This window comes from Camellia sinensis, chromosome 9 (assembly GCF_055761805.1).
Source record: "Camellia sinensis isolate YWXY chromosome 9, ASM5576180v1, whole genome shotgun sequence".
Lineage (NCBI taxonomy): Eukaryota > Viridiplantae > Streptophyta > Magnoliopsida > Ericales > Theaceae > Camellia > Camellia sinensis.
In genome coordinates, this window is record NC_138969.1 from 151373959 (window position 1) to 151395943 (window position 21985).

The 21985-nt window shown below is 34.0% G+C and overlaps 2 protein-coding genes and 1 long non-coding RNA gene across 3 annotated transcripts; 2 read left to right on the top strand and 1 right to left on the bottom strand.

Moving 5' to 3' along the window:
• The first annotated feature begins 287 nt into the window (after window positions 1–287).
• On the top strand, window positions 288–3870 carry LOC145799821 (uncharacterized). Its single transcript, XM_082889449.1, has 5 exons — window positions 288–934; window positions 1065–1292; window positions 1346–2367; window positions 2861–3307; window positions 3575–3870. Exons 1-5 carry the CDS (start codon window positions 288–290, stop codon window positions 3868–3870), a joined length of 2640 nt encoding a protein of 879 aa, XP_082745575.1.
• Window positions 3871–4970: 1100 nt separating this feature from the next.
• On the top strand, window positions 4971–5784 carry LOC114269506 (glutaredoxin-C9). The gene has a single exon (XM_028210841.2). The coding sequence runs from the start codon at window positions 5080–5082 to the stop codon at window positions 5518–5520; it is 441 nt and encodes a 146-aa protein (XP_028066642.2). The 5' UTR covers window positions 4971–5079; the 3' UTR covers window positions 5521–5784.
• A 7752-nt stretch (window positions 5785–13536) lies between these two features.
• On the bottom strand, window positions 13537–18028 carry LOC114269471 (uncharacterized). The gene is made up of 4 exons (XR_014340437.1): window positions 17581–18028; window positions 16262–16414; window positions 15282–15372; window positions 13537–13776 (listed from the first exon to the last, which is right to left on the bottom strand). It is a non-coding gene; the product is annotated as an uncharacterized LOC114269471 (long non-coding RNA).
• Window positions 18029–21985: the final 3957 nt, after the last annotated feature.

Below are 21985 nucleotides of genomic sequence, written 5' to 3' on the forward strand. Positions count from 1 at the left end.
CCTGCGGTGATCTTTTTAATGGAGACAAAGAATAAGAGTGCTAAACTGGAACGGATCAGGCGAAGTCTTAATTTTTAGCATAGTTGTTATGTTGATCCTATCGGTACCTCCGGAGGACTTGCTATTTGGTGGATGGATGGGATTGTGCTGGATGTCCGATCAAAATCAGTTAACATTCTGCGATGTACTGTTTCGGCAAATGCAGGAAGGAGGTGGGCTGCCTCATTTATTTACGCCCCCCCCCTCGTAGAAGGGAGAGGAGGGCCTTTTGGCATTTTTTACGAGATATGGCTTGGGAGCAGCATTATCCTTGGCTCTACATTGGTGACTTCAATCAAGTGGGCTCTATTTTGGAAAAGCAAGGTGGCCGGGCGTGTCATTCTTCTCAGCTTAGTGAGTTTCAAGAGATGGTTTCGGATTGTAATCTGACTGATTTGGGTTTCAAAGGAAATGCTTTTACTTGGTCCAATAACCAGGGGGGTGTGGCTAATATTCGAGAAAGATTGGATCGAGTTTTGGCGACGATGGCTTGGAGGGACCTCTTTCCGTCAGCCCAGGTCTTTCATGAAATTTGCTTCGGTTTGGATCATTGTTCCTTGGTCGTTAATTGTTGTGTCCCTCTTGCTCGGGTGCCAAAACAATTTAAGTTTGAAACTTTTTGGACCACTAGTCCAGCTTGTACGGCTACTATTCAAGCAGGGTGGGACCAAGATGTGTCGGTCTTTCAGATGTTTCAACTTGTCCACAAGTTAAAAAGGAGTCAAAGGAGGCTTTGGACCTGGAGTGCTAAGGAATTTGGTAATGGGAGGAGGACCATTGAGAAACTAAGGGGACAGATTGCTCACCTTCAAAGTCTACCTTGCACCAAGGCAAATGCAGTGCAATATCAGCTTTTGTCCCGAGAGTTAGATTTGGCCATGCAGAGGGAAGAGATGTACTTACATCAGCGTTCCAGGGTGCGCTGGCTCAGCTTTGGAGACAGAAATTCCGCTTTCTTTCATGCTACACTTAATCAACGCCGCCAAAGAAACCATATCTTGCACCTGAAAATGTGATGATGGCAGTCAGCTAACGTCAGAGTCGGACATTAATTCTCATTTGTTCAATTATTTCTCGACTCTTTTTTCGGGCCGGGATGGAGGTGATATGACTGCAGCACTTGAGGTGGTTCACAGAGTTATCTCAGATGATATGAACATGCTGTTGACTAGAGCTGTATCGGATGAGGAGATTAAAACAGCAGCGTTTCAACTTGGCTCATTGAAAGCTCCCGGACCGGACGGATTCCCCAGGTATTTCTATCACCAGCATTGGGAAATAGTGGGGCCCTCTTTGTGTTCGGCAGTGACAAGCTTCTTTCGGGGGGTTTTTTGTTGAGGGAGCTCAACCACACGAACTTGGTTCTTATTCCTAAAGTGGCAGCTCCTGAAAAGCTATCGCAGTTTCGGCCTATCAGTTTGTGCAATTTCAACATGAAAGTGATCACCAAGATTCTTGCAAACCGGTTGAAAGGGCTCCTAAGTGCTGTGGTTTCGCAAAATCAGTCGGCATTTGTGGCTGGCCGGCTGATTCAAGACAACATTATTGTGGTTCATGAGGCTTTCCACGCATTGAAAATCCGCAAAGGAAAAGTGAAGGATATGGCGATTAAAGTGGATTTCAATAAAGCTTACGATCGAGTGGATTGGAGCTTTCTTAGGGCCATGTTGATTAAGACGGTCTCCTTTTCTGTGATCGTTAATGGGGCCACGCGAACTAGCTTTACTCCTAGGAGGGGTCTTCGCCAAGGGGACCCTCTATCCCCTTATTTGTTTATACTCGTCATGGATGTGTTTTCGAAGTTGATCATTCGTAGTGCTCAAAGTGGGAGTTTGTCTGGGCTACGAATCCGAAGGGGCTGCCCAACGTTAACTCATTTGTTTTTTGCGGATGATGCGGTGCTCTTTGTCAAGGCCAATAGTGCGGAGTGTCAAGAAGTCTGCAATTTGTTGAAAGTCTTTGGTCAAGCCTCGGGCCAGTCGGTTAATTTTGACAAGTCGGGAGTGCAATTCTCCAGTAATGTCCCACGGTCCCGCCGGATGGAGGTGTGTAATCTGCTCGGCATTCCCCAGTTGCAAGCTTCTTCTAAATACTTGGGCCTGCCGTCGTGTTGGGGTCGGTCTAAGGCCGAAGCTTTTAATTTTTTGTGTGAGAAAGTCTTATCTCAACTGCAAGGTTGGAAGGCGAAATTACTGTCACAAGCAGGCAGGGAAGTCCTCATTAAATCGGTCGCCCAGGCAATGCCCACTTACGCCATGGCTTGTTTCTTGTTTCCTAACAATCTGTGTGATAAACTTAGCTCCTACATTCGGAACTTCTGGTGGAAAGGTAATCCAGAGGGGTGAGGTATTCATTGGGCCAGTTGGCATAAATTGTGCTTAACGAAACGAAATGGTGGCTTGGGCTTTCGAGATTTTCGGGCTTTCAATCGAGCTCTTCTTGCCCGACAAGGATGGCGACTTCTTAAATTCCCAGATTCCTTATTTGCTAAAATGATTAAAGGCATATATTTCCTCTATTCGGATTTTCAGCATGCTGCGCGAGGGGCATGACCATCATGGGCTTGGCTCAGCTTACTTAAGGGTAGAGACATTCTCTCTGGGGGTTTACGGTGGCAGGTGTTGAATGGTAAATCTATCAACTTCTGGAAAGACCAATGGATCCCCAATACTCCGGGCTTTCGTGTTCAGTTAGTGAGGCATCCTGGAGTTTCGGTGCAAAAAGTGAATGAGGTGATGAATTTGTCTTACAAGGTCTGGGATGTTCCAAAGCTTAGAAGCCTTGTGTCTGCATCGGATTGTGAAGCTATTCTCTCTTTCAGTTTCAGTCGAGGATAAAGATGATATTCTTCTTTGGCACGATGACTCCAAGGGCTGTTATACAGTCAAATCGGGGTACCAAGAAGCATTGAAACATGCGCATGTGGGCTCTAATTTTCCATCTTCTTCTATGACTTGGTCTCCGAAAGATTGGAAGATTGTTTGGAGTCTGAACTTACCTCCAAAGCTAAAGCATTTTGTTTGGAAGATTTATCACAATGCTCTGGCCACCTCTCAAAACCTTTTTAACAGACGATGTGCAAATTCGGGATGCTGCCCTGTGTGTTTGCAAGCGTCTGAATCGATTGAGCATATTTTGTTTGAATGTGACTGGGCTAAAAGAGTTTGGCTTGGGTGTGACCTTGGTCTTAGATGCGATGCTCTTGACAGTTCTTCGGTTCGAATTTGGTTTAGCAAATGCTTCGAAACTTTGGGTGCTTCTGCTTGGGGTAAGTCAGTTATCTGCTCCATGGTTTGGGTTGCTTGGACCATTTGGAAAGGTCATAATGATCATCTGTTCAATCACTGTCTGGTTGACCCTACAACAATGATTGTGAAGGCAAAGCGTGATGAATCCGAGTTCTTGGCCGCTTGCCAAGTGTCCTTAACTCCCTCTTCTGCAGCCACAGGGGTGAACAACAGCGGGGCTTTGTAGGTTTCCCCTGCTAGAGGGACGTGGAAATTTAATTGTGATGCTACTGTGGATTTACATCAAGGCACTGGAGCTGTTGCAATTCTTCTTCGGAACCACTTGGGAGATCTAGTGGATGGAGTGATGTGTAAGGTCAGAGTGACATCTGTTGCTCAAGGAGAAATGTTGGCTATTCGCCAAGCGTGTCTTATGGCCGTTGCTCTCAATCTTGTTTCAGTGGAGTTTGAAAGTGATTGCAAATCAGTTATTCATCTTTGTGTCTCTGAGGGGGTTCCTCCATGGGACTGCCTTGCTATGCTCAGTGATGTTAGATCGTTGGCTTCGCATAGACAGTGGGTCTTTAGTTGGTGTCCTAAATAGAGTAATAGGGCTGCCCACTGGGTTGCTTCTGCTTTTTTTCGTAATGTTTTAACCCCTAATTGGGTTGCCCAACCACCTATGGGGACTTGTTAGGTGCTTATCCCCCATGTCTTTATAGTTGTTCTGCTGTTTTGCCCGATCAAAAAAAAAAAAAAAACCAGACTTTTTAACCCATGCTAAAATAACCAAAAAATCAAAAAGCCAACCCACTTCTCAAACCAACCCAAGTGACTTATTTCACAATTAAATAGGCCAAAATCATATAATTGTTATTTCACCAATCACAAGCACGCTCGACAACCTGAGTATTAACGAATAACGCAGGAGTGTACATGGTTCAGATTGGTTCAGTTCTGAAAAAATTTAAGAATTAAATTGATCTTAACAGTTCTGTGATTTTAAGAACCAGACGAAATCATTATACTTGTAAAATCAGACCAGAACCAAACCGAAATAATGATTCGGTTATGGTTTGGTTCACGATTCCAAAAGTTTCTATTTATAAGAATAAATTATTAATATTATCAAAATAATTACTCAAATTAATTACATTTAGCTCATAATAAAAACTAATAATATTAAGACATTACTTAACATTACATATCTATATCATCCTAATATCATTAAAATTATAAAAAATTAATTAATAAAAATAAAACTTGATATGATAATATTAAATATTGTATAGATATATATATATATATATATATATCTTATTAAATAACACTCCCGCATGATTCAAGAACTTCTGTTGTTTATTAAATATTATATATATATTTATGTATATTTTTTAAAATTTAATTTAATTTGTGTTAAATCGTAATTTTTTAATAAAATTTATTAGTCGAGTTATTTTTATAGTATTTATTATTTTTTTGAACCGAAACCGAATCGATTATTAATAGAATTGAATCAAATCGTACAAGTGGAACTGATTCCATCCGAATAATCGATTTGAACGCCCTGCAACGACGTCTCCTTCTCCCGACTCCAAACCCCAACTGACGTCACTCACACGTCATCAACAGTACTGTGACGTAAAAGAATGCGTCACTGCCGTTGACGTTATAGTCTCCCCCCACCCCACCAAAAACCAACCATAAAATCACCCCTTCCTCATGCTCCTCTCTCTCCCCTTCTCTCTCTCTCTCTGTCTTCAACTCTCTCTCTCTCTCTCTCTAAATCTATATCTCTATATCTATATACACCATGCAGCAGGCTATTCCGTACAGAACATGGGTTCCACCCTCCGCCGCCGCGGCCTCCCCCACCACCACGACCGCCGCCGCCGCCGCCGACTCTCTTCCACAAACCTCCCACATAAAAATAGGAACGAGTGTGCAAAAACTGGTGGCGGAGAATGCGGTGATAGTGTTCGGGAGACGCGGGTGTTGTATGTGCCACGTGGTGAAGAGGTTGCTATTGGGGCTGGGAGTCAATCCTCCGGTGGTGGAGGTGGATGAAGAGGAAGAGGCGGCGGTGATGGAAGAATTTTCTAGAATTCACGGCGGCGATGACGGAAAAGGAGCTCAGTTTCCGGCGGTTTTCGTCGGAGGAAAGCTGTTTGGTGGGTTGGAAAGAGTGATGGGGACTCATATTTCAGGTGAATTGGTTCCCATATTGAAAGATGCTGGAGCTCTTTGGCTTTGACTCATCACAACTTCGAACAATCAATCAATCAATCTCTCTTGACCGTTTCCATGTCTCATGAATGTTTGGAGACATGAATGCATATTTTATTTTATTTTTATTTTTTTGGGCAATAGATTGGAAGTGTATTATGAATATGTTTGCTGTAATTTATTGAGTTAGATATGATTTTTTTTTTTTTTTTTTTTTTTTTTTGGGTTTAAATTTATGGTATTGTATTTGGTAATTTCAGTTGAATAAAGATAATAGGTTAATTATGTAGAACTCGGGGATACTACTGTGCCTTAAGTAGAGTAATTACTTTGAGTAGATAAAAAGATTAATGATATTTGATTAATTTAATTTCTTACATGTATGTTCAACTCGATATACTTTAAAATGTGAACAGTTCAAATTATCAAAACAAATTTCAAAACAAGCCTGTAAGGCCACACAACAGTGTTTGCGGTGCTGGGTGTACAGCGGGCACCACGACTCCAATTATGTAACAAGGTGTTTGGAAAGTTGGCTTATTGGCTTTAAAAAAATCATATTTTTTTTTGAATTTTTTGTCTGCAGTAACTTTTTTTTTTTTTTTAAATTATGTTAATTTTTCTAATTTATCTTGTGTAGAAGAATCTAAAAAGAAAAAAATTTTAATTCCAAGAAATTTTTTTAAAAAAAAATCAAATGAAGCCAAAAAAAATTCACTATTTTTTTTTTTTGGCCTTTTCTACACTTTTTTAAAATTTTAATATATATATATATATATATTTTTTAATTATTCAGTTCTTCTAGAATTTTTTGAATTTTTAAAAAAAAAGTTTGTTAGCCTAAATTTTTTTGAATTTTAAAAAAAAAAAGTTTGTTAGCCTAAATTTTTTTGAATCTTTTAAAAAAAAGTTTATTCAAAAAAAATAAAAAATAAAAAATAAAAAATCCCCCTACCAAATATGCAAACATACCCTCTGGGAGCACATAAGGGGTTGTTTGAGGTGTCCTAAATAAGTGTACTTTTTGTCTTTTTGGACTAAAAATTTGAGGAGGAAAATATGGATGTTTAGGTTAATTTTATAACTTTTTATGAAAAAATGTGTAATAAAAAATTGTAAAAATTGATTTGTAGGGAAAAATTAGGATTGAGAGTTGTGCAGTCGTAATTGTTGACTTTTACTGAATAGTGTTAACTTTTTAACTTTTTGAGTAACTTTTTGACTTTTTGACTTTTTTACAATATGCCAAACTTGACCTAAATAAGTTTCTTATTGGCTTATTAATTTATTTATATTATCCATATACTATTTTGCACGTCTTTTCATAATATGTAAAAAAATTAATTTATAAGTCATACTTAAAACAACTAGTTTCACCTTTCTTCATCTTCGTCTTCGTCTTCATCTTCATCATCTTCTTCTTCTTCTTCTTCTTTGTTTTTTTTTTTTTTTTTGTAACTCTATTTTTAATTGTGACACTAGAAATCAAGTTGTAAGGAGACTTCTTCCGTTCATTTACTGTTAATTAAGTTAATAAAAATAAAAATAAAAATAGATGGACTAAAGTGATATTTTAGTAAAAGTGGAAGTATTAAAATAAGATTTTGATAAAAATATAAGTATCGTGGTAAGGTAAGAAAAAAATTTCACATATAATTCACATTATAACTTAAAGTACAGATTGTCCCGTGTGGTTTTGAAAATTACAAATATCTCCTTGTTAGAATTTTTTATTTAACAGAATTAACTAAAAAAATAAAATTCATAATTGCTCTCTAATACAATAATAAAATTACCTAAATTATTAATTGAAACATATTTATAATATATTTAAAAACTGTTAATTGACTTCATGATTTATTAATAAAAAGGACAATTTGTTACGAAATTAGAAATTTCAAAAGTTGGAATGTATTTTCTAAAATCACAGGGAGTGATTCGTATTTTAATCAAACTTCAGAAAGTGTATTTATAATTTATCCTAATTTTATTAACACCAAATGAATGAAAAAATGAAAATGCAACTTGACTTATAGCTTAAGTGGTTGACTATCAAAATTAAAAATAAAATGCTCAAAATAAATGTTTTACAGAAGTGTATAAGTGCTAATTAAAGGGAGAAGAGGTGGAACCGACACCCCTCTCTCTCTATGGATGTAAAATGAGTTTATTTGTAGCATTATTGATTTTTATTTACAACTTAATAGGCCAAAATAATTTTAAAATTTATGAAAGAGATTTTTAATTTGTTTTTATAATTATTTAATTTTAGCTTCCACGAAAACTACACCAAATATACCCTATTTTTGGAATAGATGAAAAAGGGAGTGGGACCAATTTGTTTATGTAATTTTGATTTTTAAATTTCATTTCTTTAATTTTTGTGAATACCCTTTTCCTCATATGACTACTTCTCTTATGTGTCATCATGGTCGTCATCATTATTATGGTTAATTTTTGTAATCCACATCACCATGATTGCTATTGCTATATTGATATTTAATGTTTATACAAATTTATTTTATAAAAATATCTAGTAGTGATTTTTTTATTTAAATATAAGTTATTTTGACTAATTATTTAATTTAAGATAATGCAATACGTCCCACCTAAAATTTAAAAAGAAAAAATAAAAAAGCAATGTAATATCTAATCTTATTTTTATTTCATTTTCTCATTATTAAATACAAGACATTGTACCTCACATTAATATATATATATATATATATATATATGTAAGACAGTTATTGGTGTATAGAGGTGAGAAAATATGATAAGAAACATGATTTCATCCTTCAATTTTAAAATGAAAACAAACAGACTTATGCAATCCAATTATTCTATATTAGGTAAATTATACTTACACCTCTTGAGATTTGAATTTAATATATATTACTCTATGATATTTAAAAAATTACACTAACTCCCCTGTCATTATTCATTATAATTACTTAGACGGAATGAAAACATTGAATTTATGCACTCTCTCTCTTCTTGCTTTGCTTTACTTTATTTTTTTTTCCTTTGCTTTATTTTTCTTTTAAATATAATTTTTTTTTTTTTTTTTACTAAGAGTTGTTGCCTTTTATATAAACAGGAGGTTTGTAAAATGAGATTATTAACCACAGAGGTGAGAATGTAATTTCTAGAACATTAAGAGTGAAATATAATTGGATCAAATCTCAAAAATGTCAGTGTAATTAGGGGTGTAAATCTGGCCTGAGCTGGCCCATATCGGGCCTTGCTGGCTCCCTCCAAAATTTGGGCTTGGCCAGGCCGGCCCACAAGCCAAAAAATTAAACCCAGGAGTATTCGGGCCGATCCAATGGGCTTGGGCTTGGCATCGAGCTTGGGTGGGCCTAACAATTTTTTTTGTTTTTAAAATTTTTTCTAACAAAATTTTATTATTTTATTATATATCCATAATTTATTCAGAAATAATAATTAATATTTTAAATTCATTTTTCTCATGAACCTTATATTTCATCAATTTAATCCCCACTAAACATACTTATTATTAATAAATTTTGAGACCCTTCTTGTGGAACTCTAACTTTTTTTTGATCAAGAATTAGATAAGAAAAATACCAACGATTAACACAAAAAAGCTAAGTATGCATACATTTATGTATGAGTTTTTTGTACCTCTGGAATTCTTTTGTTGGAAAAGAGGATGACACCTAATCAAAATTACATCTAATAGCCATAAACACTCTACCTACCGTTGGTGCTGTTTGGGGACTTAGGTTTGTGACTTTCTTTTAACTAAAATAATTAATAAAGATAAAATAGGTTAAAATAGTTAATAAGATAAAATATCATATTTATATTATAATTATTTTATTTTTTTATCTCACAATTATCAAATCAACTACAAAAAAAATAAAATAATAACTATCATTCTAAACACAAATTTTTTTAGTCAGGCTAAAATAGTCAAATAGTCAAAAAGTCAATTAAAATAGCCAAATTTCCAAACGGACCAAGCGACCCAATAGTTAATTTTCAAATTCTAAATAATAAAAATAAATAATTAATATTTAAATATAAAAAACCTCTATTATTAATAATAAACTTTTTTTTTATTGATTGTGTAGATGAGATACATTTTGAGTATAGTCCACACCACACATCATATTTTTAAATTCTCATGGTCTACAATTTTTTTATTTTTTGATATGAAAAAGTTTAGGTGAGGGGAGGCCACCCAAATTTAGGAATAATTTTTATCCTATTTGATCTTTGTCAAATACCTCATTTAAAAAAAAAAAATCATTCTTTTCTAAAGTTTAGCAATAATATGCAAAGCTAGTAAAAAAATCCTTATTATCTAGCAAAGAACTAACTTTAAAATCCAATAAAATAATAAATTATAAATATATCACTTGAGATTTATAAAAATACAAATTTTCTCTTCAAGTTGGATAAATTACATCCCACCCCTTAAGATATTTAGGCCTCGTTTGGGAACAGGCTAATTTAGTAACTTTTTGGCTATTTGGCTAAAAAGGTAGGTAAAAAAAACTTGTATGTTTGGGATGACTTTTTGGCTAATTACGAAAAGATGTGCAAAAAGTAGAGAGAAAAAAGAATCTTTGACTTTTTGGTATGGGTTGTTGGCTTTTTGGCTAATTTAGTAACTTTTTGGCTAATTGGCTAAAATAGCCTCTTGCCAAACGAGGCCTTAATCGCATAATAAATGTCATCTTCGTTAATCAACCGTTAAATCAAATTAACAGAGAGTATGATGTGAGTAACAAATTTTTTTTTTCACAAATACATATATTAGCCTTTCTGAAATTAACATATTTTATTTATTTATTTATTTATTTATTTTTATCTCATCTTTCTTATTCCTTATTTTTTATCAAATAGTAATACCACATTGTCCAACCATCGAACCACTCTCCCACTCTCAATCAACACCACCATCATTATAATCTATAAATATTTAGTGTGTCGCTAAAGATGGTTGGAGAACATTGTAGTGGTGTATGAAGAGAGATTTGGTGGATGGTAGATAAAAATGAGAGTAGTGTGATAATTTTATTTTGATATTAGAAGGTATTTGGATAATTTTAATTTTTTTTTATTAGTCAATTGAAGGAAAAATTTTAATGAAGAAAAATTTTTAGTAAGGAAATATTTGTAATTTTTAGTTAGTGCGTGGGAATTTGGGCTTGTTTGGTTTGTTTTTGGGAGAGTTGTTTTTGAAAAAAATTTGGGGAGACAGTTTAGAAATTTTTTTGGTTTGTTTGGTTGTATATTTTGGGAGAGTTGTTTTTTTAGAAATTTGGGATGATTTGATATTTTGGGAGAATTTGAGTAGATGTGTGTGAGAGAAAAAGTGATTGATTGATGTGTAAGAGAGAGAAAGTGATTTTGAAAATTTTTTGAGAAAAACTCAAACCAAACAATTTTTTAGAAATTTTTTTCTAAAACTCATCTCCCAAATGCAAACCAAACTCATCTCCCAAATGTATATTTGACAAGCTTCATTGTCAAAAGGCCCCCAAATAATAAAAATTAATAATAGAGGTTTTTATATTTAAAATTAATTGATTATTTTTATCAACTAAATATTATTTGTTAATAAAATATTAAATATTAATTTATTGTCTATGGGTTTTTGACATAGACAATTATGTCATTTAAGTGGGTAGAGTGTTTGTGGCTACTGAATTGATTTTTAGTGATGTGTTATATCCTCATATTCAAACCATGACAAGATTACGACACAAAATTAATTGCAGAGGACTAAACGAATGAGTATTAAAAAAACATTTTCTTGCAGAGTCATGTAAAGTTTAGAGGAAGAAGATGACAATTTCGCCGAAATGTTGCATGGTTACCTAAATTTCGTATAGCTTGACTTTGTGTGTTAAATTTGACCATGTTGTCCTATTATTGTTATTCCATTCTAAAGGTAGATTAATATAGAATCTTTATTTTCTTTTATAATGAAAACTCATTTGGATTGTATTTGGATCTTGAATATATGATTACAGAAAATAAAATGAAATGAAATGGACAAAAAAAACCGGTTCAATCCATGATTTAATAGTTATGGCTCCAATTTAAAATCAAACCGGACCATTTAGACGTATACATATATATAATTTGTTGTCTATTGTAAACGCTTAAGTATTTGTAAGGGGTCCAAAATGAACAGTAATAATAATATCACTTAAAGAGGTAAAACTATGTTAACGGTCAATGATTTGAGGGCTGGAGAGTGAGTAGAAGGGTGATTGTAGTGCAAGCAATTTAGGAGAGGAATGTGGTAGTAAAAATAGGCAGCATCTCCTCAAAATTCTGAAAATTTTCTTCTTGAAACCTTAGGAAATGGGTCTATTTATAAACTTTTTCTTGGTACTCAAAAAGAGTGATGACACATGTCCCTAAGGATCACACGAAATATTCTTGTCCTGACCACTAGGCTTTGGTGGACACGTGTCCCTTGGTATGTGTTGTTTTTGGTATGACCCTCTTAAGGTGCCGTTTTTAGTACCTTCCTCGATGGTACTATCGCGCGACACTTCCTTACTCAATGTAGTTTCCCAAAATATACATTCTTAAGAGTTATAGCCTACTATCAGCCATACTTGTATCCACCTCAATGACTACTCTATTCTTAGCCACCTAACCATGAACTCCAAAGCTTCCCAGGACATAGGCCACAACAAGGCCTAAACTCAGCCATGACGTGCCTCATACCAAATCCAAGGGGACTTCCTTGGTCATGCCAGTACGACTGAGATAGGTCTTTAGCCTGGGTAAATGGAAAATGAGTCATTTATGTTCAGGCTACCTTGCGTCCATCTTCACATGGGTTATGATTCTGACTTCCCGTGGTATACTAGTACCTTTGGAGCCTAATATTAGCTCAAACCAGTAAAATTTGGAGCATTCTATCAATGCCAAGTTAGTAATGTTTTGGGGTCTGTTATAAACTCCAAGCATCAATCTTTGTTTGCAAAGAGGAGACCTCCTTCAAAAGCTACTATCACCTTGGAGAGTCTTGCCTTAAATAGTAGTTCTTGAGGCTACAAGTAGTACCTTGAAAGCCCCAAGTATTTGTACCTTGAAGGCGGTGCAAAAATGGTCTTCCTGCAGGGCGGTGCCTCGACAAGTCACTTCGAATACTAGGTCACAGTAGGTTCTACCTCAAATGGTTGCCTCAAATACTTCCATCGTAGATGGTCCATTCAAATCCAGTTGGCTGGATCTCATTCGACTCTTTGTTGACTCACTTTTCTTAGGGTTTGCCTCTAACTCCTTTAATTAGCATTGTTCCTCCAATTAAGGCAACCTCAGGGGTTAGATCAACAATTAGTTTTTACCCCTCTATAGTATCTTTTTAGTATTCTAAATATATTTATAAGTTAACTTTTTGCTTATAAGTGTCACTACTAAAATTTCAGCTTTTGCGACGGTAAAATGTCGTCACTAATACTACTAATGCCGTCGCAAATGACTTTTTGCCACGACAAGAGAGGGGTCGCAACTAGGGGCGTTGCAAAAGAGTTTTTGCATGTTTTGCGATGGCATTTTTGCCTTTTGCGACGGCACTTTGCAGTCACTAATAATGTTTGAAATTTCTTGACTTTTTAAGACGGCACTATTTTACCGTCGCTAAAAATATTATTTGAGACGGCAAAAAATGTCGTCACTGATAGTCTTTTTCTTTTGCAACGGCAAGAACACTATTTTTGCGACGGTGTGATGCCGTCTCAAAAAGTATTAAAAATATAAAAAATTTCTATTTTTTGCGACAATGTAATGCAGTCGCAAAAAGTATTAAAAAAAATAAAATTTCTATTTTAAATAATAAATTTTCTATTTTTTGCGACAATTTAATGCCGTCGCAAAAAGTAAAACTTGTAACAAAATCAATAAAAATATTAAAATTTTCTTTTTTTTGTGACGGTGCAGTGCCATCACAAAAAAGAAAAAAACATCCTGCAATAAACTTATTAAAAATATTAAAATTTCTCCATAATAATTGCATAATAATATAAAAATTCCTGTATAAAAATAACAATTTCTCCATAATAAAATATTCTTCCATTCATAATTACACATCAACAAAATTATCCCACTACATAATGTTCTATAATTCATATATAATGTTTAAATACATGATTTTGTTCATAATTCAAAATAACATAAACCAAAATTAAATGTTTTTCTCATCATTCTTCGTAGATAATAAAAACAAAAGTTAGTCACATTCTCCATGGGCATGCATTCCACAAGAAGCACACTCCTACATGGGAAATATCTGAAAAATAAAAATAAAAATAATTAATGACAATATAATTATGTGTTAATGTTAATTACAAAAAAACATAAAAATTTAGCTACTATAGCATCAAATACAATATTTTTTTTTGTTAGTCATCAAATCCCACATGGATAATTAAACATCTCAACTAAATACAAAAATAAAAATTTAACTACTATAGCATCAAATACAAAAAAAACATAAAAATTATATCTGAAATTTGGCTTTAACTCCCAACAACATCAAATACAACATTTTTTTTGTTAGTCATCAAATCCCACATGGATAACTAAACATCTCAATCAACAATGAGAACAGAAGCATTTCTGAGAAAATTAAGCAATAGAAATAAGTTATAGACATCTTTAAAGAAATGTCAGCCTTCTAGTATCTCTACAAAAGTTCATCATCCTTCAATTAATTGGCATATACGCATATATTATGTTTGTACACATAAAGGTGTAGATATATCCTAGACTGAGTTATATGCTACACAATAAAATGTAAACCTCTAGACCTATATATAATAGGTATTTTATTCGCGGAGTTCCATAACTATGTTAATTTGTGGTTAAGCAAGCTCCAAATGCTCTTTTGGAAGAATCAAATTTTTATACACTACTCAAAACAGACTTCTTAAAAACATAGTTCTTTCTAATGTTGTAACTACAACCCTTTATTCATCAAATAGAGGTTAACATACGACCTTTAAATAAGATGACAATTAAAAAAAATGAAATAAAAGACCTAGGAACAAGCAAGGAAGATTTTTAACCCCCAACAACACGTTTGATGGGATCAATTTGTAATGTCTCTAATGAACGCAATGATAATTTCAAATTTAAATGGCCTTAAACATCAATCAGTGAGTCCAGATCAAGTTTAAACAAAAATTTAAATTGAAGAAACAAAACCACTTTCTTACAAATTTAAATGGCCTAGCAGCCTCACAGTGAAGCAATAAATCATCAACTGAATACAACTTTCTTACACGTACACACCAACACCCTCCTCCCCAAACTGTCTACATTGAGAATAAAGTCCAATGCTGCCATTCACCTAAAGAAAGCAATCTTTGTACGGACTCCTAATTCAAATAGGCCCTCCATGAAAAAACTCTAGCTAAACTACCCCACACACACACAAAAAAAGAAAAAAGAAAAAAATAAAGGATATTATGATTTAACAATAATCCTCTCTCCTCTACCGCAATCAGTATCAAAATAGTAAAATCTAGCAATTTTCAAATTTTGAGAATTTACTTAGCCAAACTCCTAAACTAAAACTTAAATGTCACCCCAATAATATGCATCTTTACTAACTTATCTTGTTGGTAATATATCTACTTCTTAAAGGCACACATGCTTTCAGCTATTTTTTCCTTTATCTTGTGGTGAGAAAATGCAAATTATAAAAGTAGCATAAAAGTTTATGCAAACAACAAATATATGAATAAAGAAAACTATTTATATGAATTCTATAAAAACAGTTCTTTTACTAACCTTTAGACATAACAACCGAGGAACTCCCATTAACAGCACCAGCGATCGAGCTGATGTAGTAATTCTTTTCCCACTGTTCCATAATCCAGTCCTGATGAGAAACAAAAAATAGGAAGTGAGTATGAACATACAACAATTAAACACACACATGATAGCATCAAAACATCTGAAAAATGACCTTATGAAGGAACACAGCTGAGAGTTCATAGACCTGGGAACAGAAACCTGCTGGAAAAGGAGTGTCCCATGGCTATTCGAGATGCACGCAATTTAGTGTGTTGGTTATGGTGGCAATTGAATTTTAGATTTGGGTTGCACATCTCCAATTGACAAAGAAAGGCTCAATAAACGGTGTGCTAGAGCTAAGAGTTCATGTGAAGTAGGCAAACTACAAGTTGAAGGATATATTTACGTTGTATTTGGATCTATTTCTTTTTCCTTTTTCTTTTTTTAACTTTTCACAAATCTCGTATATTCTATTTTTCCACTTCACAAATTCAAGCTTAATAAACTAAATTAATAAAAGACAAACATTGAATATATGAGCCCTAACAATAATTGTTATAAATTTTCCCTGCCAAGATGAAACTAACCAGAGGAAAATGTAGTCAAATCTCATCTTTGCAAATCTCATGACTCTGTGACCAATCACAAGGTTTATGCAAACTAACATTTCTTACTAACCATTTAATATGAGATCCACTAGAATAGTATTATAGGGATAACTCAATAATAAGAACTAGTTCATGAGATTGTTAGTTTGTTGTATATAGCATTACTCATTTTATTATTTGTGCAAACAACTTTTCCTGAATGATAATCTTTGACAACTTTGGCCACTCTAATGAATAGACAGCCAGTAAATGTTCGATGTTCTTGCATGTCTCAGTTACACAAGTACAACAATGCATTATGAAAAAAAGGCAACGGTTTTCCAATGTAGGTGGATTCCAACAATATATATATATATATACACATACATTTGTCTGATACTTTTCAAAGAAATTTTCGGGCATAAGACGTACGAACTTGCAAAACATTACAAGCTACAAATGGTTTATTCAGCTCCAGCATCATCTGAATCTAGCTGCTTACGGCTTACAAGAACACCTTCATCCAAAATCTCAAGACACCTATAGAATGAGTAGATTGATCCATAACAGGAAGTAAATGTTGGTTAGACATAAATGGTACAAGAATTGGAAAAGCTGAGTAGAAAAAATATATTAAAATCTAAAAATTCAAAAGTGGAAGCTTTAACAAAAACAAAAAAGAAAAAAAAGAAACTACAGCGAAGTAGAAGCATTCAAGCCATATGGCCTTATGGTTATTATAAGCATAATTGATGTTGAATAATATCAGAAGCCTTTCTATATATATACAATGCCGAAACCAGTAGGAGTCAGCGATAAGTAGTTAGTTAACTCAGTCCGACAATTAGTTTACCACCTGTTGAATCCTGCAGTACAGACAAACAAAGGCATCCTCAAACTGTACTTACCTCTAATGTCAGTTCTATAAAAATATTAAAATAAAATTTAAAAAGGGGCACAAAGGGAAGGGAAATTATAGATATGACTCCTTTTTTAACTTCAGACATTAGTAGATCATTAACATCAACAAGAAGGAAACGCTAATGCTGTGTTTGGTTGAGGGATTTGAGGAGGGATTTGGAAAGGGAAATGAAAAAGGTAGGTGAAATATGAAAAAAATATACCTACATTTCACATAGTTTCACACTTCTTTTCCCTTTTCTTTTCCAAATCCCTCCCCAAATCCCCCTAACCAAACACAGCATAAAAGAATATAGTCGACTGCCGTCGGATACTACAAGAAGCAGAAACACCAATTTGTATGAAAAATTATGCACACACAAGTTGGCATGAATTCATACACTTAATACTTGAAAAATCAGTTTGTATCCATAATTCCAACAGAGTGTAGAATTGTTGATAAAGACCACAGTCCTTGCGAAGTCGAGAGAAGTGGTAATCAACAATTTGTATCCATAATTCCAACAGAGTGTAGAAATTTGGGGCACTATGGGGATTGTGACTCTGTGCAAGCTTGTCAAATGAACAATAATTTATCAAATTTGAAGGAATTTAACCCAACTTAAATTGTAAACAAGGAACAGCCCCTAATGCAATAGCATTAGCAGGCCAACAAAACAGCTATGTCCATGTCTCTGCCAATATATTGACTATGCTTTATATGGTACAAACCTTGTGTATATCAAGGAAATTACAAACCAGAAAAACAATTAAAAGGGAAAAAGTGAAAACTAAAAAAAACAAACCTTGCTCCGTCAACATTGATACAAAGAAAATGGCCATGTCGCCATCCATCTTTAAAATGGCCGAAAAAGATTTCACCACGATTTGAGTGGAAACGCCCTTCACCATTGGCCTTTCCCTTCCAAAAATTTACAAACCATCTATCCCCAGTGTGGAAGTGCAACCAACCCTACATGATTACACAGATCTATCTCAGGGAGACCAAGAGTAAACCATCGCTTTTGCCCGACATAAGAGATGTTGAGGTGGCGGAAGAGGAGGCCGACGCTGCTCCTCCGACGACGACGCTGCTGCTGCTCTTGCACTCCGGAGCCCTTTCCATTCACACAGCAGCCTCGTTTGTTGCTCGCAGTCGTCGGCCGCCGCTCGCCGTCGATCGAGAGAGAGGGGGGAAGAAGAGATTAGGAATTTTTGGGTTTGAGATTGGGAATGAAAAAAAAAAAAAAAAAATTTGGTTAAGATATATATATATATATATATTTTGTAGCTAATGAATTTTTTAAAAAAAATTTTTTTTTTTTTTTTTAGTTATTAAGATTGAAAATTTATTTGTTTTTTTTTTATTTTAATGAAAAAAAATATTTAGTATGTTTGGTTTGAGTTTTCTGGATTAAGTTTTTTGAAAATTGACTTTTTTAGTTTTCGTATTTTTTTGTTTTTAGTGAATATTTTTTAAATTTTAAACATTTTTTTTTTATTTTTTTAGATGCACCTTACTTAGATGTATTTAAAAAAATAAAATATTTGTGAAAAAATATTTTGAAAAATTAATAAATACATAAAAATATAAAAAATATACTAAATTCTTGTATTTTTTTTTGTATTTTTGGTATTTAGTGAATTTTTAAAAGATTTTTTTTACAATTTTTTTTACTTTTTAGGTGTATTTATGTTGGGTGTGTCTAAAAAGTAAAAAAATTGTTTAAAATATTAAAAAATTCAATAAAAACAAAAAAAAACACTGAAAATAAGAAAGTAGAATTTTTTGAAAAGTGTTTTTTGAAAAGTGGAAACAAGCAAGGTGATTATTATTTTTTATTTGGTTGAAGTACGGGTAATATTTTAATGAAAAATATTTTCCACTAAAATTAAAGTTAATTTTCTGTGGTCAATGAAAAATATTTTTCTACAGCCTATTTTTTTTTTTTGTTATTAAAAATCATGAACTAATTTTTTGTAGTAGACGAGAGAGAGCGGCAGTAGTGGTAAAGGTGGTAGATAAGAGATGATGGTGGTGGTGATGGTGATGGCGAAGGAGATTAGTGGTGAAGTTGTGGTAGTGGTAGAGTACATGGAATGGTAGGTGTGAAGGAGAGGTAATGGTAGTAGTAGTGGCAGTAGTGGTAGTAGAGTGGTGGCAATGGTAGTAGTAATGGTAGTCATAGAGGTGAAGTGGCGACAGTGGTAGTAGTGGAATGGCGTTTGCAGTAGTGGTGAATGTGGTAGAGGAGATGGGTGGTGAGAGAGAGAGAGATGAGTGAGAGACAGATAGAGGAGAGAGAGAGAGAGAGAGAGAGAGAGAGAGAGAGAGAGAAACAGAGACAGAGTGATGAAGCGAGAGAGAGAAAGAGAGAGACAAAATGGTCGCTAAAAGTGCATTTTCTTGTAGTGGATAAATAAATCGAGAGGGAGCTTAGTAAATAGAGAAGACAGGAGGGAGAGAGTGAGTAACGTGAACAAAGTGGGGGAGAGAGAGAGAAAGAGGAGAGAAAGAGAGACAAACAGATAAAAAAAGAGACAGAGAGAGAAGAGAGATGAACGAGAGAGACAGAGAGATAGAGAGAAGAGAGATGAACGAGAGAGACATAGAGAGAAGAGAGATAAACGAGAGAGACAGAGAGAGAGATAGAGAGATGAGCGAGAGAGACAGAGAGAGATGAGAGAGATAGAGAGAAGAGAGATAAGAGAAAGAGACAGGGAGAGAAAAGAGATGAGAGAAGAGATAGATGAGTGAGAGACACACACAGAGAGAGAAAGACAGATAGACAGACAGAGGGAGAGAGAAAAGTAATGAGTGAGAAAGAGAAAGAGAAGAGAGAGAGGAAGATAAAAAAATAAGTGAAAATATATAGACAAAGAGAGAGGGAAAAAAAAGCGAAAAGAGATAAATGAGAGAGAGACAAAGAGAGATAAAGAGAAGATATAGAGAAGAGAGAGAGAAGAGAGATTGACGAGAGACACAAAGAGAAAGAGAGAGACAGAGAGAGAGAGAGAAGAGAAACAGAGACAGAGGCAGAGATATATGAAGATGAAAAAATGGGTGAAAAGAGAAATGTTCAAAAGAGTAAGATGACGTCGTTTTTTTTTTTTTTGTGACAGAAAAATACCGTTGCATTTATTTAGACTATTTTATGACTATATATATATATGAAGTCGTCTCAAAGCCACAATATATATATATATATATATATATATATTTTACTCTTTTTTTTTTGTGTGCAACGGTACCTATTACGGTCACAAAAAACTCTTCTTCTTTTTTGCGACTGTAGCTGGTACCGTCGCAAAAACTCTATTTTTTGGAACAGCAATCTCTGTTGTCACAAATGCTCTAATTTTTCGTGATAGCATTTTATGCCGTCGTAAATACCTATTTTTTGCAACGGCAAGGTGTGCTGTCTCAAAAAGTCACATTTTTTGCGACGACAAGCTGTGCCGTCTCAAAAAGTCACATTTTTTTGCGACGGCAAGTTGTGCCGTCTCAAAAGGTCACATTTTTTGCGACGACAAGCTGTGCCGTCTAAAAAAGTCACATTTTTTGGCGACGGCAAGCTGTGCTGTCTCAAAAGGTCACATTTTTTGCGACGGCAAGTTGTGCTGTCTCAAAAACTCATATTTTTTGCAACGGCAAGTTGTGCCGTCTCAAAAAGTCACATTTTTTGCGATGGCAAATGTGTCGTCGCAAAAAGTTTCGTCTTTTAAGCCCACTTTTCTTGTAGTGTGTGTTTATGTAATAGTAGAACTAATTCTAAACAATCATTTAAACAATTTGTTTGTGAAACGATAATATTTTACTTGATCTTTGAGCAACATTTGATTATGTTGTGAATGATGACAAACTTCATGAAAATTGTGGCTCTAAACTGAATTGAACCGTGTTTTCATAATTCGATTTAGGTTTGGTTTCAAATCGAACCATGCTCACCCCTATTTGTAAGGCCCATCACTGATTCTATTTAAGTAATTTAAACTGTTCATTTTGTAAACTCATGTGTGTAGCTTATCTATAAAAAAATCAAATTGATTTAATAATCACAACTTTATAATTTTATGATATTTGTTTTTTAAAAAAATAATCGTTATAATTTTAAAAATAGCCAGCCCAAAGGCAAATCAAATTTATCCAAGGTCGTGAAAGCGAATCTAACAGAAAATACTTTGACAACTATTTAGTAAGTGATAAGGTTTTCCATAAACAGAAAATTTTCATTGAATTTTCATGAATATATGTATCATCAACATTTTCATCTCAACTACAAAGAAAATGAAAACATTAATTAAGCTAATGCTTTGATGTTAATGTATCTACAAAATTTGCTTATTCTTAGTGGGTTTTTAGCTAATGTAATTGTCTATGGATTTTTTTATTTTTTGAAGCTTTAAGGTTTGCAGTAGTATAAGCGTGTGGAGTACACACGCTTACATTGTACAAAGCTTGGATGTCAGAAGTGTTGAATTGAATTCAAGCAATTTGTTTTGTCCAAAATTGGATATAGTTTTAAATATGGAAAATTCTACTTATACCACTACTTTAACTCCTTACACTCTTCTTTTATTTTATAATTTTTATAATTCCTTTATTACTCTCATCCATAACCTTTTCCTTTTCCTTACATACAAAATCTAAAAAATCCTAACATCACCACCATGTTGTGACCACCACCCCCACCGTCGCCTCACCTCCGCGACCATCAGTACCATCACGACCACTACCTTTGCCGAAGACCACCCTTCCTCTCACCTCCAGCCACTGCAGTCTTCTTTTCCCCTTACTTTTTTCTCTTCTTCTTCTCCTTGCTTTCTGTTGGAACAATCTCCTGTGTAAATAAAATAAATTGAAACTAATTCAAACAAAATAAAATAATAAACTTACATAATTTATTTTGTCAAACCAAATGAAAAATAAACGACCAAATCGAATGTGTGACACTCTGTCCTTAAAACAGATTCGCCCTGCTACGGTGCTTACGGTTGAGTGGCGTCTATCTCCCAAGATACAATGATCTTCACAAATTTGTAGTAGCACTACACACAAATTTGTACGGCGAACTAAAACCTTGTGTTCTATAACTCTCTGATTATTTCTCTAAATAATATGAAGAATAATGTAAACAAATAAAATCTGGACAGCAAGAACAATATTTATCTGACTGATTTTCAGATTGGTAAAATGCTGGAATATGGTAT